Here is a 22,319-nt window from a genome sequence, read left to right as displayed (position 1 = left end):
GACTTGCCTAGGGGGTCACACAGCTAGTAAGTGTGTAAAGTGTTTGACGCCGGATTTGAACTCAGGTACTCCTGACTCCAGGGCCAGTGCTTTATCCACTGCGCCACCTAGCTGCCCCCTTGCTTGCTTTTTAACCCAGGAACAGAATTCTCTTTCACTGTGGTTGCAAGCTCTGGCATGCTTGTGCCCCTCCCCCACCTGGGCCTCCACTCAAGACTGCTTCCTGGTTCTGAGCACGGGCAACACAACAGAGTTCTGCCTCAGCCCCGGCAGAGACCCCTGCAATCTCCCCCTGGTCAAGCACCTGACCCCTCACTGGTCCGTGAGCTGAATTCCAGAAGTAGCCACTGCATCAGCTGATTCAAAGGTTCTGGAGGTCTGATTCTCTGGGGCTGGGGCTAGGTCTACATAGTGCATCCCAGACCTGTACTCCACTCCACCCTGGTACAACAGACCTTTCCTGCCAACCTTCTAAGCCATCTTTGTGGATTCTGCTACTCTAGGAATTGTCTTATGGCATCATTTGAATGGATTTCAAGAGATATGGGGGAGAGCTCTGAAGAGTCACTGCCTTTCTTCCACCATCTTGGCTCTGCCCAGTTTATTATTATTATTATTATTATTATTATTATTATTATTATTATTATTATTATTATTATTATTTTGCAGGGCAATGAGGGTTAAGTGACTCACCCAGGATCACCAATTTACTCTTTAAAAACATTTGTTTTCTTGAGGTAGCTAGGTGGTACAGTGGGCCTGAAGTCAAGAAGTCCTAAGTTAAAATTCAGCCTTTGGCACTGACTAGCTGGGTGACCTTGAGTAAGTCACTTAATCTTTGTCTGTTTCAGTCTCCTAAACTATAAAATGATAATAATAATAGCACCTACCTCTTAGGGTTGAGGATAAAATGAGAACATTTATAAAGAGCTTAGTACAGTGCCTAGCACATAGCAGGCACTATATAAATGTTACCTCCTTCAAACTGTTCTAGGTGACTCTTGTCCACAATCAGTTCATCTGAGCTTCTCATTAGTTTAATGCCACCAGCTATAACATGCTTCCTCCAGTTTGGGTAAAATTATGAAGGACAGAGACTCATTTTGTTTGACAGAGTCTGAAAATGCACGATAAGCTGATAAAATGGCATTTTATTCCTTTTTTTTTTTTTCTTAAGGAAAAGTCATTGTGGTATTTAAAAATAGGGGACTGTAAAATGTATATACTTGTCAATCAGACCACTATCTGAGAAATATGTTTGTTTATTCTGGAAATGGTTTATGATATGAAACAGTTAACTTTGGAAAAGAATAACTTTTTGCTACTTGATAATGCAACATCAACATGTTAACAAATGAATCTTGAGATAATAATCCTTACCTGTCAGACCAGAATATACAGTAGAACTTAATATTTTATATTTCTAACATAGGCTAGTTTTTATAGTTGAAAGGCCAGGGCCACAATTTACATAGAAAATAAAGATATTAATTCATTTTTATAGCACATCTATCATACACTTTACTACCACTAGATGACAGCAAAGCAATAAATTTTGCATTCACATTTCATGGCAATTTCCTCTTCTATTCTAATTTTGCATAATAAGATATTGTGTTGGGGTCCCTATAATTAATAAAAACTTACCATGATCTCCTTTGCATATTTGGTAATAAATTTGGAAGCAAAAATCAAGTTGGCTTACTTCAGCAAAAAACAAAAACAAAACCCAAAACACCATTGAAACCCCAGTTCTTATAAAAGGCTTTTGAGTCTTGATTGGGCTTTATTGGTCAAAACCAAAAGTTGGGCAGAAATTAATTGTGCCATTTAACAAGTGGTTTGAAATAATTATAACATTCCAAAAATACATTTTGTCTAGGTTATTTAAAGGACAATTATGCTTTTTTTTTTGAGAAGAGGTGGCCATTGCATTCATTTACTTCATTCTTTTAATATGCATTCATGTAGCACCTTACTGCCTGAGAGGCCCTATCCTCAGTGCTTTGGAGTAAAACAAAGTTAATTTATCATATTAAGCAATGAAAACATGTGGTTAATGAAAGCCAGTTTACAACAAAACTGCCAAGTTTGGAAATGATAAATTCCTTAGGTAGAATTAAATGGTAAAGCCTATTAATTCTTGAAATAAAAAGTTGAATGAGATAGTTCATGCTGATTTAAGTGTGATAGATTGCTCCTATTTACCAAAGTGTTTATACATTAAGAAATATATAAATATGAATCAGGTGAGCAAATAATTTATTCAATTTTATTCTTATTTTCAAGATAAAAATATTTAAAATTTACTTTATGAATAAAATTAACAAGCTCTTTAGCTGCCCAGGGACATAAGTCCTTATGCATATAGAAGAATGGAAATTTCATTCAGGTTTTCTAATTTTGCTGATTAATTCCCAGAGAAAGAAATGTTTGGTCACTGCTCTAAGCAATATTATTCATCTCTCATCCACATTGGCCAGTAAAAGGCTATTCTATATTCTGGGCATAGAATTTAGGTTTTAGGGATTTGTGGGTATGAACGAATATGGAAGAATTAAGAGTAGGTTTCTGCTCTTTACCAAACTTTTAAACAGTTCTCCATGACTCTGTGAAGTCATAGATAGAGCTATTTTTCCTATGCAGAAATAATTTATTCCCAGGACCAGAGAACTATTGTTTCAGAGGCTCCTAAGGCACAAAAAGACTTGGGTTCACTTTGAGGGATTTTTCCATTTCTTTTGATTCATGTTTCTTTCTTTCTTTCTTTTTTTTGTGGGGCAATGGGGGTTAAGTGACTTGCCCAGGGTCACACAGCTAGTAAGTGTCAAGTGTCTGAGGCTGGATTTGAACTCAGGTACTCCTGAATCCAGGGCAGGTGCTTTATCCACTGTGCCACCTAGCCGCCCTCGATTCATGTTTCTTGACTTAGGAAACCTTCTAAAATCTATTCCTGGTATCCCCCACTATGTTGAGAACAACTTCCCATATGTAAGCATAGTTCAAAGTATTATAGATTGAAAGTTTTATATAAAAAAAAAACAACAAAGACAACAAATTAGATCCTATTGAATAAATTATAATTAATCCCAAAAAGGAGGTCTTTGATTGAGTTCTTTCCCCCTATATCCTGACTTCCCCTCTTGTTCTCTACAGGTGGGTAGGGAGACTTCAATAACAACAACAATAACAATAATAATAATTAACATTTTAATAATTTTAACATTTGCAAAGCACTTTATAAACATGATCACATTTGATCCTCATACCATACCTTTGAGGTAGGTGCTGTCCTTGTTTTACATATGAGAAGACTGAGTCTGAGAGAAATTAATTGGTTTACTCAGGGTGAAATAGCTGCTACTAAATGTCTAAAGTGGGCAGTAGATAGAGTATTTGGCCTAAAGGAAATGGTAAACTGTTCCAGTACCTTTGTCAAGAAAAGCCCAAATGGGATAATGAAGAGTAGGACACAACTGAAAATGACTGAACAAGAAGTATCTAAAGCAGTATTGGAAGCCAGGCCTTCCTGACCCCAAGTCTAGCCTTGTATCAACTTAGACACTTTCTCTTTACTTTTATAGAGTTTTTCAGGCCAATTGAGGAAACACTAATTTGAGCTGGGAAAAAACAAAAACAAAAACTTTAGGAATGATCTTATATTTAACTTCCTCTTTGAACAGTTGGGGAAAAGGAAGCTGAGATAAACTAATTTGTCCAAGGTCACACAGGTTAAGAATCATTGATCTAGAACTGAACTTCTTCAAACCTTAAGCTACATTGCAAAAGTCTGCAAAATAGCTTCTGGTGGGCCTTGGTTAGCTGTGCATTTGTCAGAGGTCATGATCTGGTTGTGACAAGAGCCCAATTTGTTTAAATGGGTTGTCAATGACCACTTTACTTTGAGTAAAAAAAAAAACAATCACTCTATTTCTTCTGCAGAGCTTGGAATACATTTTGTTCACATTTGGCAACTCCATATGAGATTGCATAACTGAGTGTGGGGGTTGCAAAATATTTGGCAAAAGTAAAAGGTTACATATACCTATTTTATATACCTGTGTGCTTGGGATTGCATAAAAATTTCTTGGGTGAAAAGGAGTTGTGAGTGGTAAAAGTTTAAGAAGCCCTGTTCTAGATGAAGAAACTGATGCCAGAGAGATTAATTGATTTACTCAAGGAAATATAGGCAGTAGGAATTAGAGGTGGGAATTGAACCCAGAATCTCTATCTTTCGGACCACAATGGCTTTTTTGTTATACTACCACACCATGCTTTTAGAAGGCGGTAGAGCCAAACTTCAAACCCAAGTCCTCTGACTTCAAATTAAGTATTATTTCCATTGTACCATGTACCATGCTTTTCTCACAACCACCCTCTGAAGCTGATGGGTAAATATTTTTATCTCCACTGTAGAAAGAAAGAAACTGAGGCCCAGAAAGTTTGTATGACTTGTTCACGATCCATACATCTAGTATGTGGCAAAACTGAGACTCAAACAGGTCAAACTCAAAGTGCATTAATTTTTAGTTATGCCATGCTGCCTCAACCAAAGGAAGAACACACCAACTAACAGGCAAATGCCTGTTCTTGGGTTGCTGCAGTGGGGGTGGTGAAGTTCATGGTACCTCTGTAGCCCTGTATGATGCAGGATAAATGGGGGGATCCATAAGGGTCAGAGAAGAGCTAGATACTGCAGCAACTGTCTTATCCAGGTTGGAACTGCTCTCTTTGAGCTGAGCAAGGGGAATGGGGCATGGAGCAACAGGCTCTTTTGTTTGCCAGTTTCTTTGCTAGGTCTCCTGAGGTTCTTTGTCTTATAGTGGCACTATGGCTTCCTTACAGGTAGAGGGGCAAAACATTCAGTGCTGTCCTTGTCTTACTGTTCCCACCATTATCCTCTGTCTGTCTCTCTCCTTTTTGTCTCCTTTACCTCCTTTCAGTCTCCACCAGTTATGAACTACTTCCTCTGGCTGTTTTTTCTCTTTCCTCCTCCATACACTCCCCCAGATTGCTGTCATTCTCTTAAATTAGCAGAGGGGGAAAGGAGTAAGAAAGGAAGTTTCCAAAATGTATTGCATTGAGAGTTGTACTAATGCCAAATATACTCCCTTCTACCCCCAAATTCAATCATTATAGATAATACATTCTTTAAATAAATATGGATTAATTTTTTTAAAATAACTTCTGAGAAAACCATTCCTTCTGTGCCTCCCAGGTAGAATTCACTATATTCATGAAATATTTTTTTCTTAATTCAACTTCCTCATTATTCTAATTTTACTTTCAGCTGAGTGACTGGCTACTTTCTAAGTGCTGGAGCTATGTTCCCTTCCTTTCTTGAAGTTTTTCTGACCTTACAGTTCCCTAAATATTCCTCTTAAAATATTATTTTATGTGATTGGAAAAAAAGTGACTGGTATATAGAACACATTTATTCTGTGTTCAGTGTACATATTTTAATGTATTTACTTTTTTTTTTTTAGTGAGGCAGTTGGGGTTAAGTGACTTGCCCAGAGTCACACAACTAGTAAGTGTTAAGTGTCTGGGGCCAGATTTGAACTCAGGTACTCCTGACTCCAGAGCCGGTGCTCTATCCACTGTGCCACCTAGCTGCCCCTGTATTAACTTTTAACATAGGAACAGTACCATGTAGTAACAGGTTCCATGAAGGAATCTAATCTAATCCTATTAAAACAATAATAACAACAAAATATTTTGGAGAATAGACTCTATAAAACCTGTAAAAAAAATCATAGCAAAGTAAACCCAGGGTCACTAAGCTGTACTGATTTTAGCACTATCTAAGAACCCTTGCTTTCCCTTGGCCAATAAATCAAGGGGGAAATCTGTTTTGTCTCTGGAATTTCATCTGCACAGAGTCAACCACGAATGTGCATTGACCTTATATAATCATTCATACAAGCTATGATCGTTTTGATTTGGTGGGAGGACCCATCTTGTTTCTTCTTGTTTATTTTTCAGTTGGTTAGCATAAGAACTATACTTCTCATCAGGAAGAGGAAAATTTAAAAGACAATCTTACATCCTTTCTGGATTGTCACCTTCAGTTTGGCAATTGCTGCTAATTAAAAAAAAAAATCATTCAATGTTGCAGATAAGAAAGATTTTGGAAGTACTAGCAATTTAAATCTCTGAAAAGGAAACATTAACATGAGCAGTAGGAGAGTCTTTTTGGTTGACTAGCTAAAATTTTATTTAGGAGAAGATAAGAAGTATTTCTCAATTTGCAAGTAGAATATAAGCTTGGATGCCTTGCAAAGGCCTGCCAAGTAGCTTCAGGTGGGCCTTAGTTCACTATGCATTTGTCAGAGGTCATGATCTGGATATGACAAGAGCCCAATTTTGTTTAAATGGGTTGTCAATGACTTCTATTGACTTCAAATTAAAAAGAAATTGTTCTATTTCTTCTGCAGAACTTGGAATAAATTTTGATCACATTTGGCAAAAAACGATGACAGTGTTAAATCCTTTGAAACCAGCAGATGGCAGCATTATGAATGAAACTGACCTCACAGGCCCCATGCTTTTCTGCATAGCCCTGGGAGCAACCCTCCTTCTGGTAAAGTATGCAATCAGAAGACTTTGACGCTCTTATTTAAGAGGAAAAAAAAAGTCAAATTCTAGATTAGGAAGGAAGTATTGACTTATTATGGTGAAGAGCATTCACTTGAGTTTTCTTTTAGTGACAGCACAAGATTTAATCAAAGCATAATACCCATGTGAAACTACCTTCATGGGTAGCACATAGTTAAGTCATTAATTTAAATGGCGTTGTAAAAGTACAAAGTGGTCAAAACTATATTAAAGGGAATTATAATCAATGCCTTCTAGTTCATTTCTTTATTACAAAAAGGTAGAGTATAGGTAGAAAAGAAGAGCACCATATATATAGATCAAAATACAGGGCTTGAATGAAAAAAAAAAAACATGTTGTAGAGATTTCACATGATCTATTTATGGGGAACTGTTTTTCTGGTTATTTTAGTTCTTCATTCACAGGGAATTAATTTTCACAGGGAATTTTTCTTCTGGTTATCTTATTTCTTTCCTTTTTTTTTTTGAGGGGCAATGGGGGTTAAGTGACTTGCCCTGGGTCACACAGCTAGTATGTGTCAAGTGTCTGAATCCGGATTTGAATTCAGGTCCTCCTGAATCCAGGGCCGGTGCTTTATCTACTGCACCACCTAGCTGCCCCTCTTTTCTTTTTAAAGTAATAACTTGACCAGGATTTCATTTTGCTTTGTGTGCTGTCTATAGTGAGATTTTCTTTTATTCTCCTTGTGTCAATTAGTTGTTGTATTGAGACTCATCAAATGGATAATGAAAAAAACTATAAATGTTTGTATTCATTTATAAGACTGTAATGAAGAGTTTCATCTTTTGAAAAATGCATCAGGTAAAAAAGGGAAAGAAATAAAACCCTGGAAAAATGAGGTGAGAAAAGTTGCATCTGGAAATAAGTTCAAATAGAGAGGAGGATAATAAGTCTGGATTTGTGATTTAATGTCCTTGACCAAATTCCATGGTGATATGTAAAGATCTTAATACCAATTCAAAGAGAATATTGTTTACAATGAAGTTCATTTGGGAAAAAAATAAAGATCTGTGGGGTTTTGAGTTTATTCAAGCTCAAAATGAGTCAATATTGTGATGACAAGTCAAGAGACTTAATACAACACTAGGCTTCCTTAGGTGAATTATGGTATGATTAGGGATGTGGGAGCACCAATATACTTTACCCTGATCAGCTCAATCTTGTAGTAGTGTGTCTGGTTCCAAATAACACATTTTAGAAAGGACATTGATAAACTGGAAGGTGTAAAAGAGGAGGCAAAGAAGGATAGTAAGAGGTCTCAAGTTCATGGTATACATTGATTGGTTGAAAGAACTGGAGATGTTTTCTCTGAAGAAGAGGAGACTTTGGCTTCTTCCTCTAAGAGGGCAGAAATAAGACCAATGAGAGGAAATTTCTTTCTTTTCTTTTTTTTTTTTTGTGGGGCAATGAGGGTTAAGTGACTTGCCCAGGGTCACACAGCTAGTAAGTGTCAAGTGTTTGAGGCTGGATTTGAACTCAGGTCCTCCTGAATCCCAGGCCAGTGCTTTATCTACTGCACCACCTAGCTGCTCCCAAATGAGGAGAAATTTCAGAGAAACATAGTTAGGCTTGAGATAAAGACAGAGTTGACCAAAAGTGGAATCAGTTGCCTCTGGTGGTAGGACATATGTGCTCTTTGGAAGTCTTTGTGCAAAATTTGGAACAGAGGGTATTTTTTAAGGTATTGATTGAACTGGATGGCCTAAGAGTTCCCTAACAACTCTAAGATTCTGTACTCCAGTCCTCTAATTTTCATATGAGCAACCTGAGGTCCGCAAAGGTAAAGTGACTTACTTGCTGAAGGTTGAATTGCTACCAAGTTTCAGAGAAAGAACTAGAACTTAAGTATCTTTTCTCCTTGGCTTGTACTCTTACACAATACTTGGCTTAAAACTGAAGGTATAAAAATTCTGAATCTCAAACAGACAGCTCCATTAATGCAGAACTATAGAGAAACAAAGCAAACTGATAAAGGAAATTTAGAAACCAAGAAAAATCCTCAATGAATTAGCAAGTTTCTTCCCATTCAAATAAAAACCTAAATTCCCAAATGAAAGATCTACTTTGCAAATGGTTATCTAACTAAAGATATTTTAAAATGTTCATTTCATAAGTTTAGTCAGCCTAGTGTTATATATCAATCGCATAGTAATTTTTTTTAGTAAAAACCATATCATATCCATTTGAACTAATTGCATTTAGTGATACCATCTTATTTTTTCCTCTCTACAGAAGCAGATGTAAATTCCCTGTAAATCAAACACTATATCAAGTAGAGTTTTAATTTAGCTGCTGACCTCCCTTCTTCTGTCTTTGTCATAGTAATTTGATAATCTTAGATTAAGCTGCTAAGGAAGGCTATGTCAATTAATCAAATAGTCAGAAACAATCAATTTAATATATTAACTAATCTTCCCCCCCCAAGTCATTTGTAATATTGCAATTGTTGGTTTTTATGTTGAGAATATAATCTTCCTCTTTCAAGGGCAGAATGAATTCCATTAAATATATTTTGAACTCATAATGGTACTTTCTGATTTTTGAAAGTTCTCTGCTTTTAAATAAGGAGTTAGAATGGTACAGCGGTGAAAAGATTAACTAATTAATTAATAAGAATAAGGACATTGGGTTCTAATCCTGGGTGTCATTTTCAGCATCTGCAAAGTAGAATCAGACTAAGTATTTCAATTCAATATTCAATAAATATTTCAATTAAAGTATTTTATGAAATATTACTTGATCAACTATATTTTCTGAATCTTTTCATACTGAGTATTAAATCTGATTATCTTAAATTTGATTCAAATTAATATTGGGTTGTTATTTCTACACTTTAACAGATATACAATCTCAACCCACTTTTGGATGTTTTCTCAACCTTTGTGATTATTTTTAATGTTTGTCCCTAAACTGTCCACAGAAAATCTAACAAACATACTATCCTCCTCTCTTAACATTGTGTGGATGGATACCATTGGAGAACACAGACTGTCCATCTCTGTAGCTACATAACCTTACCACTTTTCCCCCCTCTGATCATATATATCACTTTGCCTTTAAGTCATCTTGTAAGCTACTTGTCTTGTACAATTCTTTACTGTTGAGTTATCATGGCCTACTCATGTCTACCATGTATCTTTTTAGAGCACTTAGCTTGAATTCTTTAGAGATTGTTGTAATCCATCATTTACAATCATTGAATCTTCACCAGAAGAATATGGGTATTGAAAAGATAGGTTTAAAGCAATTATGGGGGCCATGAAGAATTTTACTGTAGATCATGAAATGTGTGCTTTGTTTCTGCTCCATAACACTAGAGTATGTCTAAAGTGTAAGCTGGAGAAAAAGTGAGAGGTCTTGAAAAGTGTTTGTCATTCAAGTTAACAAGGAGAATGAAATGTCCTTGTAAGAATGAATGAGATGATTCATAGAGAAAATAAAGAAGACAGTGATATAAAAAAGCTGAAGGGAATTCTTACCTGTATCAGGCAGGCAGAGAGGGCCAAAGAATATGATACCGAATAGGAAGGGAAGAAGAAGAGCCCATGACTATTTGGACTTATAGAACAGGAATGAACCCCTTCCTGAAAAGGAGGAAGTTGGGCCATTACTGGAGGAAGCATCTTTTTGTGCTCCAATAAATAACTATGAGGATCTCCAGGAGACATTAATGTTCAGAGAAAGAAGAGTAGTGAGTTGATACTATGGCAGCTATTTGATGACCTACGATAAACTACAGAGAACTCTTTTTTTATCTGTTACACGTATTTGGGATGTGATGGTGATATTGGTGGGGTGGCTTCCAAGAATTGTCAAAACTTATGATAACTTTTCTTTCTAGCAAGGTTTCTATAAATCAATTGTGGGTATAAATGGCACCAGAAGAAAGAAACTAATAAGTGTTATTTAAAATGTGAATTCTGGACAAAATCAACAACCACAGGGAAAAAAAAACCTTGAAAGTGTCAGGGGTAGAAATGACATTTTCATTGTTATCAGTGGTTGAAATGAGGGGATTTAAAAAAAGGCAAATTGGAAAGAAGATATTTTTGTGTGGGATTCAAATTTTTAGACAATGACTGAAAATTTAGAAATGATGGGCATCTTGTATTACATCTAATAAGACTCAGCAAATATATTTGCCAGAGTCTTATGAGTCAAATCAAGAGGACTATAAATTAAAAGGAAAGGGGATATAAAACTGCCCATATAGCTTGTACAAACCTATATACATTTATATTGAATCTACCATTCTATTTGTATGTATATATAGACATATAACATATACATATACATATATCTTTATCTATCTATGAGAAACTTGTAATTAACAGAAGACAATATCCAAGTAATAAAACTCATGGTATCAGATGAGCAATTCATTGATAATAAGTGTGAGCTAAAGATCCTAATGTAAAGAGTTAAATTTGACCTCATAGGTATTACAGAAAATGATGGCAGGTAGCTCAGGACTGGAATTTAGCTCTGTATAAATACCTTATTCAAAAGGAACAGATTAGATAAAATTCAAGAGGTTTGTAGGATAGGATTAATATTAATAACATATGATATAAGAAAATCCAGGGAAACATGGGATAAAGCACAGTGGAGATCACTTCAGTGAGAATCCAGGAAAATAAAAAGCAAAGTGATGCTGTCGGAGGTCTATACTACAGACCACCTAGAGAAAAAGAATTGGATGAGGAGGTTGGGAACATCACAAACTTCGTAGAGAGGCATGACATTGTAGTGACAGGTACTTCAATAATCCGGACATCCTGCTGGTGCTCTTTCTCTATTGAAATCAAAAGACAATAAATTTGTGAGTTGCAACTATTATTATTCCATATTTTGAAAGGTTGAGTGATAAACAAGGGGAACTGCCAGTTGGAACTGATTCTGAAGGAAAAGGAACAACTGATTTCTGCACTATAACTATCCATTAAAGTTTATGATAGAGAGGAAAGTCATGTATAGTCCAGAGTCATGTGCATTCTAGATTTTGGCAGAGCTGATTTTAGAGGCTTCAGAAAAAAAATCAATAGCATTTAATAGATTAATATTTTGAAAAGGAAGTCTTTCCAACAGGTATGGGAAGATGACAAGAATGAAATTCTGAAAACATAAGCAGATATGTTTCTGATGAATGGAAAAATGGGAGTTGCCTAAAGATATTGATGTGGTTATACAGGAAACTCATTGATGGACATATTTAAAACAGATACATATAGAATATGGGAGCATAGAATGAATACTGAAGATTAACATAGCCCTGTAAAGGCTGGTATAGAGTGTTAGCGCCTAGAAAGAGCTAACAGTGTCAATGAATACAGATAAACACAACATTGTTTGAAATTTGTTGGTTTCTAATGGATAATCAAAGAATGGTTTTGTTCAGTGCTCAGGTAGATAGAATATTGGTAATGGTGGTGAGGGTGGTAGGAAAGATGGGCTCCTTTTCCACAATGATTTCTCCTCTCAGTGATAGCTGTAGCTGTTGGGCTAGAAGCAGGGAGGCACTACTATTCCCAAGACTCTTGGGTTTAGGGTCTTGGTCTGTCTTTATGAGGGTATGGGGAGGTGCTGGTCAAGGTGGTGGTGGTGACTTGACCTGCCTTGCACTGACCCCCTGTCCTTACCTCAAGGGGTCTTGCTGCTTTCTTTGGCAGCTGGAGAGGATGGCTGACCCCTTCTTCACAGAAATTGTTTCTCTAGATGATGACTGTGGGGGATGGGCTAAAATTGGGAGTGTTGCCACTCCCAGGTTTCTGTAGTCCTGATAAGTGAAATGACAGTTATGCAGCATCTAGCTACCCTCAATAAATCCACACCAGCAGGCTTATATTAATTATATCCTAAAGAGCTGAATGAAATACCAAAAATGATGGCTGAGCTGCTGTTAGTGCTTTCTGAAAGATATTAGAGAATGAGGAGGATGTTGCAGGGTTAAAAAAAGTACAAATATTTTCCCTATTTTTTTGGTGGGGCAATGAGGGTTAAGTGACTTGCCCAGGGTCACACAGCTAGTAAGTGTCAAGTGTCTGAGGCTGGATTTGAACTCAGGTCCTCCTGAAGCTAGGGCTGGTGCTTTATCCACTGCGCCACCTAGTTGCCCCTCACTATTTTTTTTTAAAGGAACGAGGATGGAGATTGCTAAGTATTGTCCAGAAAGCTGGACTTTTATTCATGGCAATATTCTATAGCACATTCTTAAGGAGGTAGCAGTTGAGTACTTAAAAAGGGAAGCAGTAATCACTAAAAGCTTGCATAGCTTCATCAAGAACAGGTCATGACAGACTAACCTCATTTATTTCATAACAGGGTTAATAGACTTTTACATCAAGGGAATGCTATACACATAATATATTTAAATTTTAGCAAAGCATTTGACAAAGCTTCCCATGGTGATAAAAATGGGTAGATGTGGGCTAGATGACTTGGCACTAATTTAGTTATTTCCTCTGGTAGTCCATAGAGGGCAAAACTAGGTCTATGTCAAGTTGGAGGGAGAATTCTAGTATGTGCTCTAGGAATATATCTTTGGAGCTCTCCTGTTTAACCTTTTAAACAATGACTTGGATGAAAACACAAAGGGCACACTTTTTAGATGGCAGAAGATAAAACTTGGAAGAATAACTAACAGATTTGCTGACAGAAGCTGGATCTAAAAATATCATGAGAGGAAAGAACAATGAGATGAAGTAAGACAGAATTTAAAGGGTATAAATTTAAGTTTATATTCTTAGGGTAATGCTATTTAGGGCTACTTTAATAGAGTGATGGTGGTTAGGGTTCTGATGTGGTCTATACTTCCTATACCATGTTTCAGCAGAGGCACATAGCAGTTGACTCATGTCCAAAAGAGGGTAACCAGGATGGAAAACAATTCATACAAGGATGAGCTGAAGGAACTGAAGATGTTGAGCTTGAAGAAGACTCATGAGGGTTATGATTGTTGTTTTCAACTATTTGAAAGACTGTCATGTGAAAGAGGGATTAAGACTCTACTTGGCCCCAGAGAACAGACCCAAGAACAGTGATTAGAAATAGCAGTGAGATATATTTAGGCTTGATTTAAGGAAAAAATATCATAAGAACAACCAGAAATGGAATAGGTTGTTTCAGAAGGTATAGTGTGTTCCACTCCCCTGGAGGCCTTCCAGCAAAGACTAGATGACCACTCATTGTTCATATTGTAGAAAGTAAGCTACAGGTTGAACTGTATGGTTTTTGAGGATTTTCTCAGCTCTTAGGTTCTATAAAAACAGAAACCAATTACTTTGGTCACTTTTATATCATAAACACTAATGATTTCTGATCACATTTGAAGAAAAGAAGTCCTCTGGGGCAGCTAGGTGGCACAGTAAATAAAGCACTGGCCCTGGATTCAGGAGGACCTGAGTTCAAATCCAGCCTCAGACACTTGACACTTACTAGCTGTATGACTCTGAGCAAGTCACTTAACCTTCGTTGCCCTGCAAAAAAAAAAAAGAGGTCCTCACAAAACCCGTACTTCATTGAAGTATTTTGCAATGCTCCAGTAACTCAACAGTGTTTTGTGCTTCAGCAAACCCCTCCCAACCATAGTCCCAAAAGGCTAAGCCGAAAAATGTGCAATATTTTGTAAATAATGCTTTTTCCAGTAGCTGAATTCCCTATATTCCCCAAGGATAGTCCTGCAGGAACAAGAGCCAGCAGTGATCCAGCTTTGAAATATCCTTCCCCTTCATTGCCATCTGAATTTCCTCTTGGTGGATTGTGTTTGCTTATGTAATTAAGTTGTGATATTCCCATTTCTTTCAGGCGGGAAAAGTTCAATTTGGCTACGTGTATGGCATGAGTGCAATTGGATGCCTTGGGATTCATGCTTTACTGAACTTGATGAGCACTTCAGGAGTGTCATATGGATGTGTGGCGAGCGTGCTGGGTTACTGTCTGCTCCCCATGGTCATCCTGTCCAGCTGTGCCATATTCTTCTCACTGCAGTAAGTACCTATGTGTGTTAATTGACCCCACAAGCACAATCTCAGCTAAGACAGTGGCATACCAGAGCAGCTGTTTCCTGTTTCTGAACATTTTAGTTGTGGGATTGGTAGGACTATGGTTATTAAGAAGGTTCAAAAAGAGGGAAAAGTAGGTCAGTGTTGGTCTCAGGTGCATTATCCAATTCTGTAACTTTTTTTAAAATTCCAGTTTTTCTTTAAACCGGGAACCTTTTAAGCTGTCATTCTGTAAGCTACTGGTTCTTAATGTGAACTGGTGCCTTGGGTAGTATGATGACTACAAACAAAACATTCACTTGTTTGATTTTTTAAAAATAAGAGTTCTGTGAACATTGACAAATTGTCTGGGCTCCCAGGCAATTTTACTACCCGAGAGAAGAGCAACTCTGATCTATCTCAGCACGACTTCTTGCAGTAAAGAGTTCCCAGTAACACTGAAGGGGACATTGTGACTTTGTGATAAATACACTGTGGGATAGATATGCTTTGTCAACTATAAAGAATGATATAAATGGAAGGTGTTATTATTAGCACAGAGGGAGATTTTGGCTCAATATAAGGAGAAAGTCTTACTCTAATGTCTCATCATGAATAGAGGTGACCATAGGTTGTGAGAGATAGTGAGGCATAGTGCGTCTTGTCTTGGATTTAGAAGACTTGGTTCCAATACTGCATCAGATATTTACTACTAGGATCCTTGGCAATACACTTAAACTCTCTGAGCCTCCATTTCTAAATTTGTAACAATGGGACTATCAATAACACCTACAATATCAGGGTGCTCTTAAGGCTCCTAAGATAAATTTTTCAGACATAGCAACTCTCAAAAACTGTCATAGAAGGCACATTAGCTGTATTGGTTGAGGGAGTGGACACACTAGCAAAATCAGATCCCTGAAGTTTTGAAACGGGAAGCTATAATTTTTAAAATAATGAAATTCATTTTCATCTTTATCACTAAGGCCTTCATATTTGCAATTCTGAAGCACTTAACAGCAGTGTAGGTATTATATCAAGCCACTTTCAACATTCTCCCAGCCCATGAATATGCCAGTACCACTTTGTCCTCTTCCACCTTCCCAAATCCAAAGCTATGCAGGAAGAAAGTCATCCTAGAAGCAGGTATTTTCCCTATGTCAATGGGCAGAGTCAATGTTGACATTCCTTTCCATTGGGATCTCAGAGTAACCTGGAAAAGGGCAAAAGAAAGAACAAAAGTCTGGGAATCTCATCACTTTTGCCTTTAAAAGTCTTCTCACATATCATGGATAACAATGTTTTAAGTAAGATTAGATTAGTTGGGAACAATCCTAGTTAATCTGTTGTGGAATGAACATTCAAGAATGAGAATCCATGGTCACTTTGTCACTTTTTGTATACAACTTAAAGTGTGTGTGTGTGCACGTGTGTTTGTGTGCACATGTGTTTGTGTATGTGAGGAGGTGGGGAGGAGAGGTAATTCCTCAGATATCAGCATCAAGGGCTTTATTCCTGCCTGAGCCCACTGCAGTGAAAAAAGAGTGGGTTAGATGGTTGGTTGCCCTAAAAGCCAACTTGATTTGTAATGCATTTACATGAACCCAAGCATGCTAATGGAAAGAAGCTATTCTATGATATATTATGCCCTTTAAAAAGTTGGTCCAATTTTTTCTTGTTTAGAAAAGAGATTAACAGTAGAGTAAGAAGAAACTTTTAAAATCTAGTCTAGGAGTTCTCAACCTTTTTGTGTTACAGATTCCTTTGGCAGTCTAGTGCTCAATACTACTGTGGTTTGTTGTCTACATTCATAATTGAAGGTAATACTAAATTTCAGCTAGAGGTTAGTAAGAAGAAAGATGTATTTTTTTATCTCAGTTCATGAACTCTCTGAAATTTATCCATTCACCTCAAGTTAAGAACTCCTGGCATAGTCCAAACCACTAATTTTTTAGATGAAGAAACTAAGGACTAGAGAGGTGGAGGAATTGACCAGAATCTCTTAATGGGTAGACCTTTAGGGATATCTTAGCAACACTGTCATTAATTTATTTTAATTTAAAAATGTTTTATTTGCTGTTTTTTTTTAAACCTAAGACTTTTCCTGCAATTTCCACCTCTTAATACTGACTCCTTAGGGAGCAGCTAGGTGGCACAGTGGATTCAGGAGGACCTGAGTTCAAATCTGGCCTCAGATACTTGACACTTACTAGCTGTGTGACCCTGGGCAAGTCACTTAACCCTCATTGCCCCCCCCCCCTCCGCCCCATACTGACTCCTCCCTTGTAACAAGGAAAAAACATTTAAGCAAAACCTGACACCAGGATGGGACCAAGACTGATAAATAAGATATAGCAAATTTCTTTCTCTTTGGTTTCCCCTCTTTCTACTAAGAAGAGGGAGTAATGTTTCAGGATCAGTTCTCAGGGACTAAGTAGGCATTATAATTAATCCACATTCAACTTCTTTTTAGTGTTGCTTTTATTTGCATTATTGTAGTCATTGTATGTATTGACAAAACTCTTTTTAAAGGGCATTTGTTCTAATATTTGATTATAATTTTCAGTGAAGTTGAGATTTAAGCCAAGAATATCAAAAGGCATAAATAGTTGTGAAATGTCAGTAGATTTTTGAAGTATCAGAGTTTAGGATAGCAATCTTGCCTTTTGTAAGTTATTATAATTTAGTGTTTTGCTCATTAGGTGTTAGTGGTTAAATTGTGAATGACTATAATGAAACAACAAAAAATTATAGTCCCTAAGACCATTGAACTAGAAATACTTTCAAGTGCCCTGATTATATTAACTACACTAAATAATCAGGTATCTTTTTATAATTTCATTTAGAATATCAGTAAAATAAATTACTATAGAAATTATTCCTAATTGATGTGTATTGAACCAACATGTACTATTTGTTGCAGTACTTTAAAATGTGCTTGATGGGCACAGGGTCCAAGAACATATTTATTTAAGCAGTGTTTTACAATAGATTACCCAGGATGCTTATTCTGGCATAGAAATAGAGGGCAGCTCTGCTGCTCCCACATGCTAACTAACATTCCTAGCCACCTCTTCATATCTTCAGAAAACCAAGAGAGACAGAAGGCAATAGTGAATGAATGACAGAGTCAATGATTCTATCAACTTGCATTTATTAACTCTGCTAGACACTGGGGACACACCCTACACTCACGGAGCTTATGTTCTACCAGAAAGGCAAGATGTATGAGCCCCCTCCTCCCTCTACCCACCTTTCAACACCACACAGCTTATTGATTGTGTGACCTTGGAGCAAGTCGCCTTGTCATTTTGGAGTTTCAAATTCTCATCTATAAAAAAACCACTTTAATACTTTCTTTTAAAGGCCCATGTTTTAATTGGTGTAGATGCTCCTTTCCCTCATGTAGATCAAAACCACTCTATAACTTAGTAGGTGCTTTTGAAGAGTAAAAGAGTAAAAAGAGTAAAAAGAAAAAAAGTTAATCACCCTGTAACCATCCTGACTTTTTAAACTTAGTTTTTTCAAACATAATTAAGGTGGTCCTTCGATAGGAGGCAAATAGTTCTTATAATCAGGTTGATACTTTCCACCATGGTCAGTGCAAGAGTTGCTACCTTGTTGGCATAGTGTTTAAGAACCCAGGGTCACTTTTACCCTATATTGAGACATTGGAATAGGAATATAACAGGACTTCTATGAAATAAGGATAATAATTCAATTCAACTCAGCAAACTTGTGTTAAATGTTTTCTATGGGCAAGAGACATAGTGTGGAGTGAATAGAGAGCTGGTCCCAGAGTCAGATAGACTTGGATACAAATTCTACCTTTGCCATATACTGGTTGTGTCATCCTGGGCAAGTCACCTTAGCTCTCAGTGGTCAACTTTCTAAAGCTATAAAGTTTTAGGACACATTATCATATGAATCAGTGAAGGATTTTCTTCACCAGGAATTTTATACTACACCAATGAAATTAAAGGTCTGAAACCCACCTTCCCCAAAATGTCCAAGGCACTGTATTGAGCATAGGAGACAAAACAAAAACAGTCACGACCATCAAGGAGCTAATATTCTATCATAATAACAGCCTGAATCCTGGAGCACCTGACATCTTGCAGGCCCTTCCAGTGATAAGATTTATGATTCTGAAGAATATACTTTTTTCAGGCTACAAAGGAAACTCTTCCTCCGTCTACCTCATCCCTAAATTTTCTAGAGTAACCAGGGATTAGGGTCTTGTTGTTACCAGAATACTGCCTTGCTGCCACCACATATGGTCTCCTCTCTGTACAATATTTGACCATGCTTTTCATGGAATCCTAGATTGTTGGAGCTACCAGAGTATTTGGATACCACATAGTTTCTCCTCCTTCTTTTACATATGAGAAATTGGATGCTCTAAGAGGCAAAATTACCCATTTAAAGTCATTAATGGTAGGACTGCTCTGGTAATTGAGTACAAAATTAGGTTTGGAGTAGGTAACTATAATGACAGAGCTGGGGCATAATTCAGCAGAATCTTTGGAGCTTCTTTCCCTTATTGCAACCATTCTCCCCCTCCCAAACTTTATACTCATATTTGCATATACCAGCAATATACTAATGAAAAAGTTAAGAGTTAAGCCATTCTCTCCATTTTCAAGGTAGCAAAACATTCAGCCTCAATTTTAGAGGGAGGAAATTGGGATTGTAAAGAGAGAATTAGGGCCAATATCTTAACTGCCTCAATAGATATCATAGTAAGGTACTTCAAGTGATAAGATGTGGAAACTTAAAAGCAGCAGGATGAGAAGGGCTTCAGGAGCATTCTCCTATTTCCAGGGGATTTTAAATTTTTTCCCAAAATCTAAGGCTTATAACTGGATTTAGTAAGATTCTTGGCTCTGAATTTGTGACTTCTTTTCATCTTTTTTTTTATTTTGCAGGGCAATGAGGGTTAAGTGACTTGCCCAGGGTCACACAGCTAGTAAAGTGTTTGAGGTCAGATTTGAACTCAGGTCCTCCTGAATCCAGGGCTAGTGTATTATCCACTGTGCCACCTAGCTTCCCCTTCTTTTCATCTTAATGTGCATAAATAACACAATTTTCTTACTTCTAGGGGAACCATTGGGACTGTAGCAGCTCTAATCATCATTGGATGGTGTAGTCTATCTGCAGCCAAAATCTTCAGTTCAGCACTGACTATGGAAGGACAGCAACTGCTAGTTGCTTACCCTTGTGCCTTACTTTATGGACTTTTTGCCCTCTTGACTGTTTTCTAATGTATTTTGAATAGTCTTTTTGTGTGTTCTTTGTTTGCATGTCTAGTTAATTTAGAAAGGGATTAAGTTACCTTTACCTCTGAATTAGTAAATTGAGAAACAAAACGACACTTAATGATGGTATAGTGTAGAAGCTTCTCTGGCTTGAAAGATATTTTTGCTTTCCTGCTTGTGAAATAAGATCTAAAATAAAGCTAATGGAAAATAAAATAATTACTTTCAAAGAGTCTTTCCCCCAATAACTCTTAAACTGGAGATATAGGAACAGTTATACCTTGCTTGACTCACTAGAAATATTCATGAAGAGTTGTGTGATAGGTAAAATCATATGTACTATGGGAATTTGCTTCTTAAAAGTGACCTATGGAAAACTAATTGAGAAACTAAAGAAATGCTCAGTAGTATATGGTCACTCCTTAATCCAATGTGATTTTAAAAAAATGTCTTCTTTATACTGGTAGGTGTAAAGTACAGGTATTATAGATGCATATAGAGGATTGGATGACAATAGACATCAAGTAGAACACACACAATTTTTCTCCACTATAAAGAGAAAAAAAGTAGAACATCTCTATGAATTTAGATGCTTACCCATTATTTCTATGTATACTTTCCTTATGCCTCAAAGAGAATTGAGCTGCTGGATGAAGCTTTGTGAAGAATCTATGGAAAAACTCAGACAAGTATTGCAAAGGATTAGAAAGTGGATCTGGGTTGCAGTCTGCATCGAAAGAGGAAATACTCATATTGATGAGATTGCAAGTTCACTGAAATAGCAAATCATAATTAATTAGAATCTTTACTTGTTAGGCTTTCTATATGAAAAGGGCACTAAATTAATTAATAATTCAAAGAAAAAATTGTTCAGCATAAAATGTTAGACTAAATATATAATATGTCTCTGTGTATATATGTATATGTACACACACACACATATACACATATATACACTTTAAAAATTTTTTCTCTTATGTTTCTTCTTTCCTCTTTGGTGGATCAGTCCTTTGGAGGCCATCATCTTGAGGCCTAGTAAATTGATTGTACTTTTTCTCCTGTTGATTGCTTTAAGTCCAAGAATTGTTTTGAAGATGGGGGGAGAAGTTGGTAGATACAGCAAGTTCTTTAAAAGGAGCAGTTTAAAAAGTCTTTTTAAGAAATTTGTTTAGGGTTTGAAAGTGAAAGAACCCACATATCAAGCAAAAATCAGATAACTTTTGAAACTTAGAAAACTTCACTGAAGTCATTAAGAAAGTGTCTATATAAAAGTGAGCTTTTTTAAAAAGCTATTTAAAGATAGGTAAGAGATTTTATTCCTGAATGTGTTTTTCTAAATAAAAAAGCTCAGATTGTGTCTTCATAAATTCAAAAAAGTAAACATCTCAACTTTAGCATTTTTATTTTTTAAACAAGCTTTTAATGATATATTTGTGTTGTTTAAAAATCTAAATGTAAGTTCTAATCTGTCCCCCCAGTTGTAGGGGGAAACTGGCTAAAATCACTGATAAATTCAGCAAGAGTTTAGGCTTTTAAGGGTTTATTAAAAAGATATATTATAGGGGCAGCTAGGTGGCACAATGGATAGAGTACCGGCCCTAGAGTCAGGAGTACCTGGGTTCAAATCCGGCCTCAGACACTTAACACTTACTAGCTGTGTGACCCTGGGCAAATCACTTAACCCCAATTGCCTCACTAAAAAAAAAAAAAAAAGATATATTATAAGATAGTGAAGAGAGAGAAAGATTGAGAACAGATTACTTATAGCATGGAAAATCCTAGCTTTCCTAACAGCCCATGTAAAGTCCTGCCACCAAGCCGATGTCTCGAACCAAAAAAGCAAGCTCCAGTCTGCCAGCCCCTTCCCCCCTTCCTACTTCCTGTCCTCCTCCCCGAAATAGGAGAATCTTCAAGTTGATTGTTTAAGAGCAGTCTCCTGTTGATGTCAAAGTCCATAGCCTCTGAGAACACACTTTCCTCAGGGTTGGCCACTGTGATCTCAATTTAATCAACCTTAACTAGGTTTATCTTCTGAGAACACCACCCTACTCAGGGCTGGCCAGGTATGGTCCCAATTTAATCATCACAAGTAGGTACTTAGTCTCTCAGTCTCACCCAATTCAATCAATTCCAAATCAAACTTCAGGTGGGGGCTCCTGGGTGTCTGCCAAATTCCATTGTTTTATCATATATTTTATCACCTTAATTTCTCCCTTTCCCTCTCTTCCCTCCCAGAAAGCTATCCCTTGTAATGAAACATTTAAAAAGAAAAAAAGAAGAGGAAAAGATCAGAGTCTATAAATATATTTAAAAATCTGAAAATATATACGTCACCATTTCTGCAAATAAATGGGGGAAGTATCTTCTCATATCTCTTCCTTGAGGACTATGTTTGGTCTTTGTAATTCTACAAAATTCATTTTTATTATTTCTTTTGTGGTTGTTCTTAACATTTACATGTTG

General features: G+C 36.7%; 1 protein-coding gene across 1 annotated transcript in view; it reads left to right on the top strand.

Annotated features, from left to right (window-relative positions):
• The window catches only part of YIPF7 (Yip1 domain family member 7), a 36,431-nt gene extending 15,319 nt beyond the window's left edge, over positions 1-21,112 (top strand). Inside the window, exons 4-6 of the mRNA XM_043971649.1 lie at positions 6,438-6,583; positions 14,423-14,604; positions 19,700-21,112. Of these exons, the coding sequence (XP_043827584.1) occupies positions 6,438-6,583; positions 14,423-14,604; positions 19,700-19,862 (491 nt within the window). The 3' untranslated portion in view covers positions 19,863-21,112. The remainder of the gene's footprint in view (positions 1-6,437; positions 6,584-14,422; positions 14,605-19,699) is intronic.
• Positions 21,113-22,319: the final 1,207 nt, after the last annotated feature.

Source organism: Dromiciops gliroides, chromosome 6 (assembly GCF_019393635.1).
Source record: "Dromiciops gliroides isolate mDroGli1 chromosome 6, mDroGli1.pri, whole genome shotgun sequence".
NCBI classification, from domain to species: Eukaryota; Metazoa; Chordata; class Mammalia; order Microbiotheria; family Microbiotheriidae; genus Dromiciops; species Dromiciops gliroides.
This window is presented reverse-complemented; position numbering and strand designations above follow the sequence as displayed.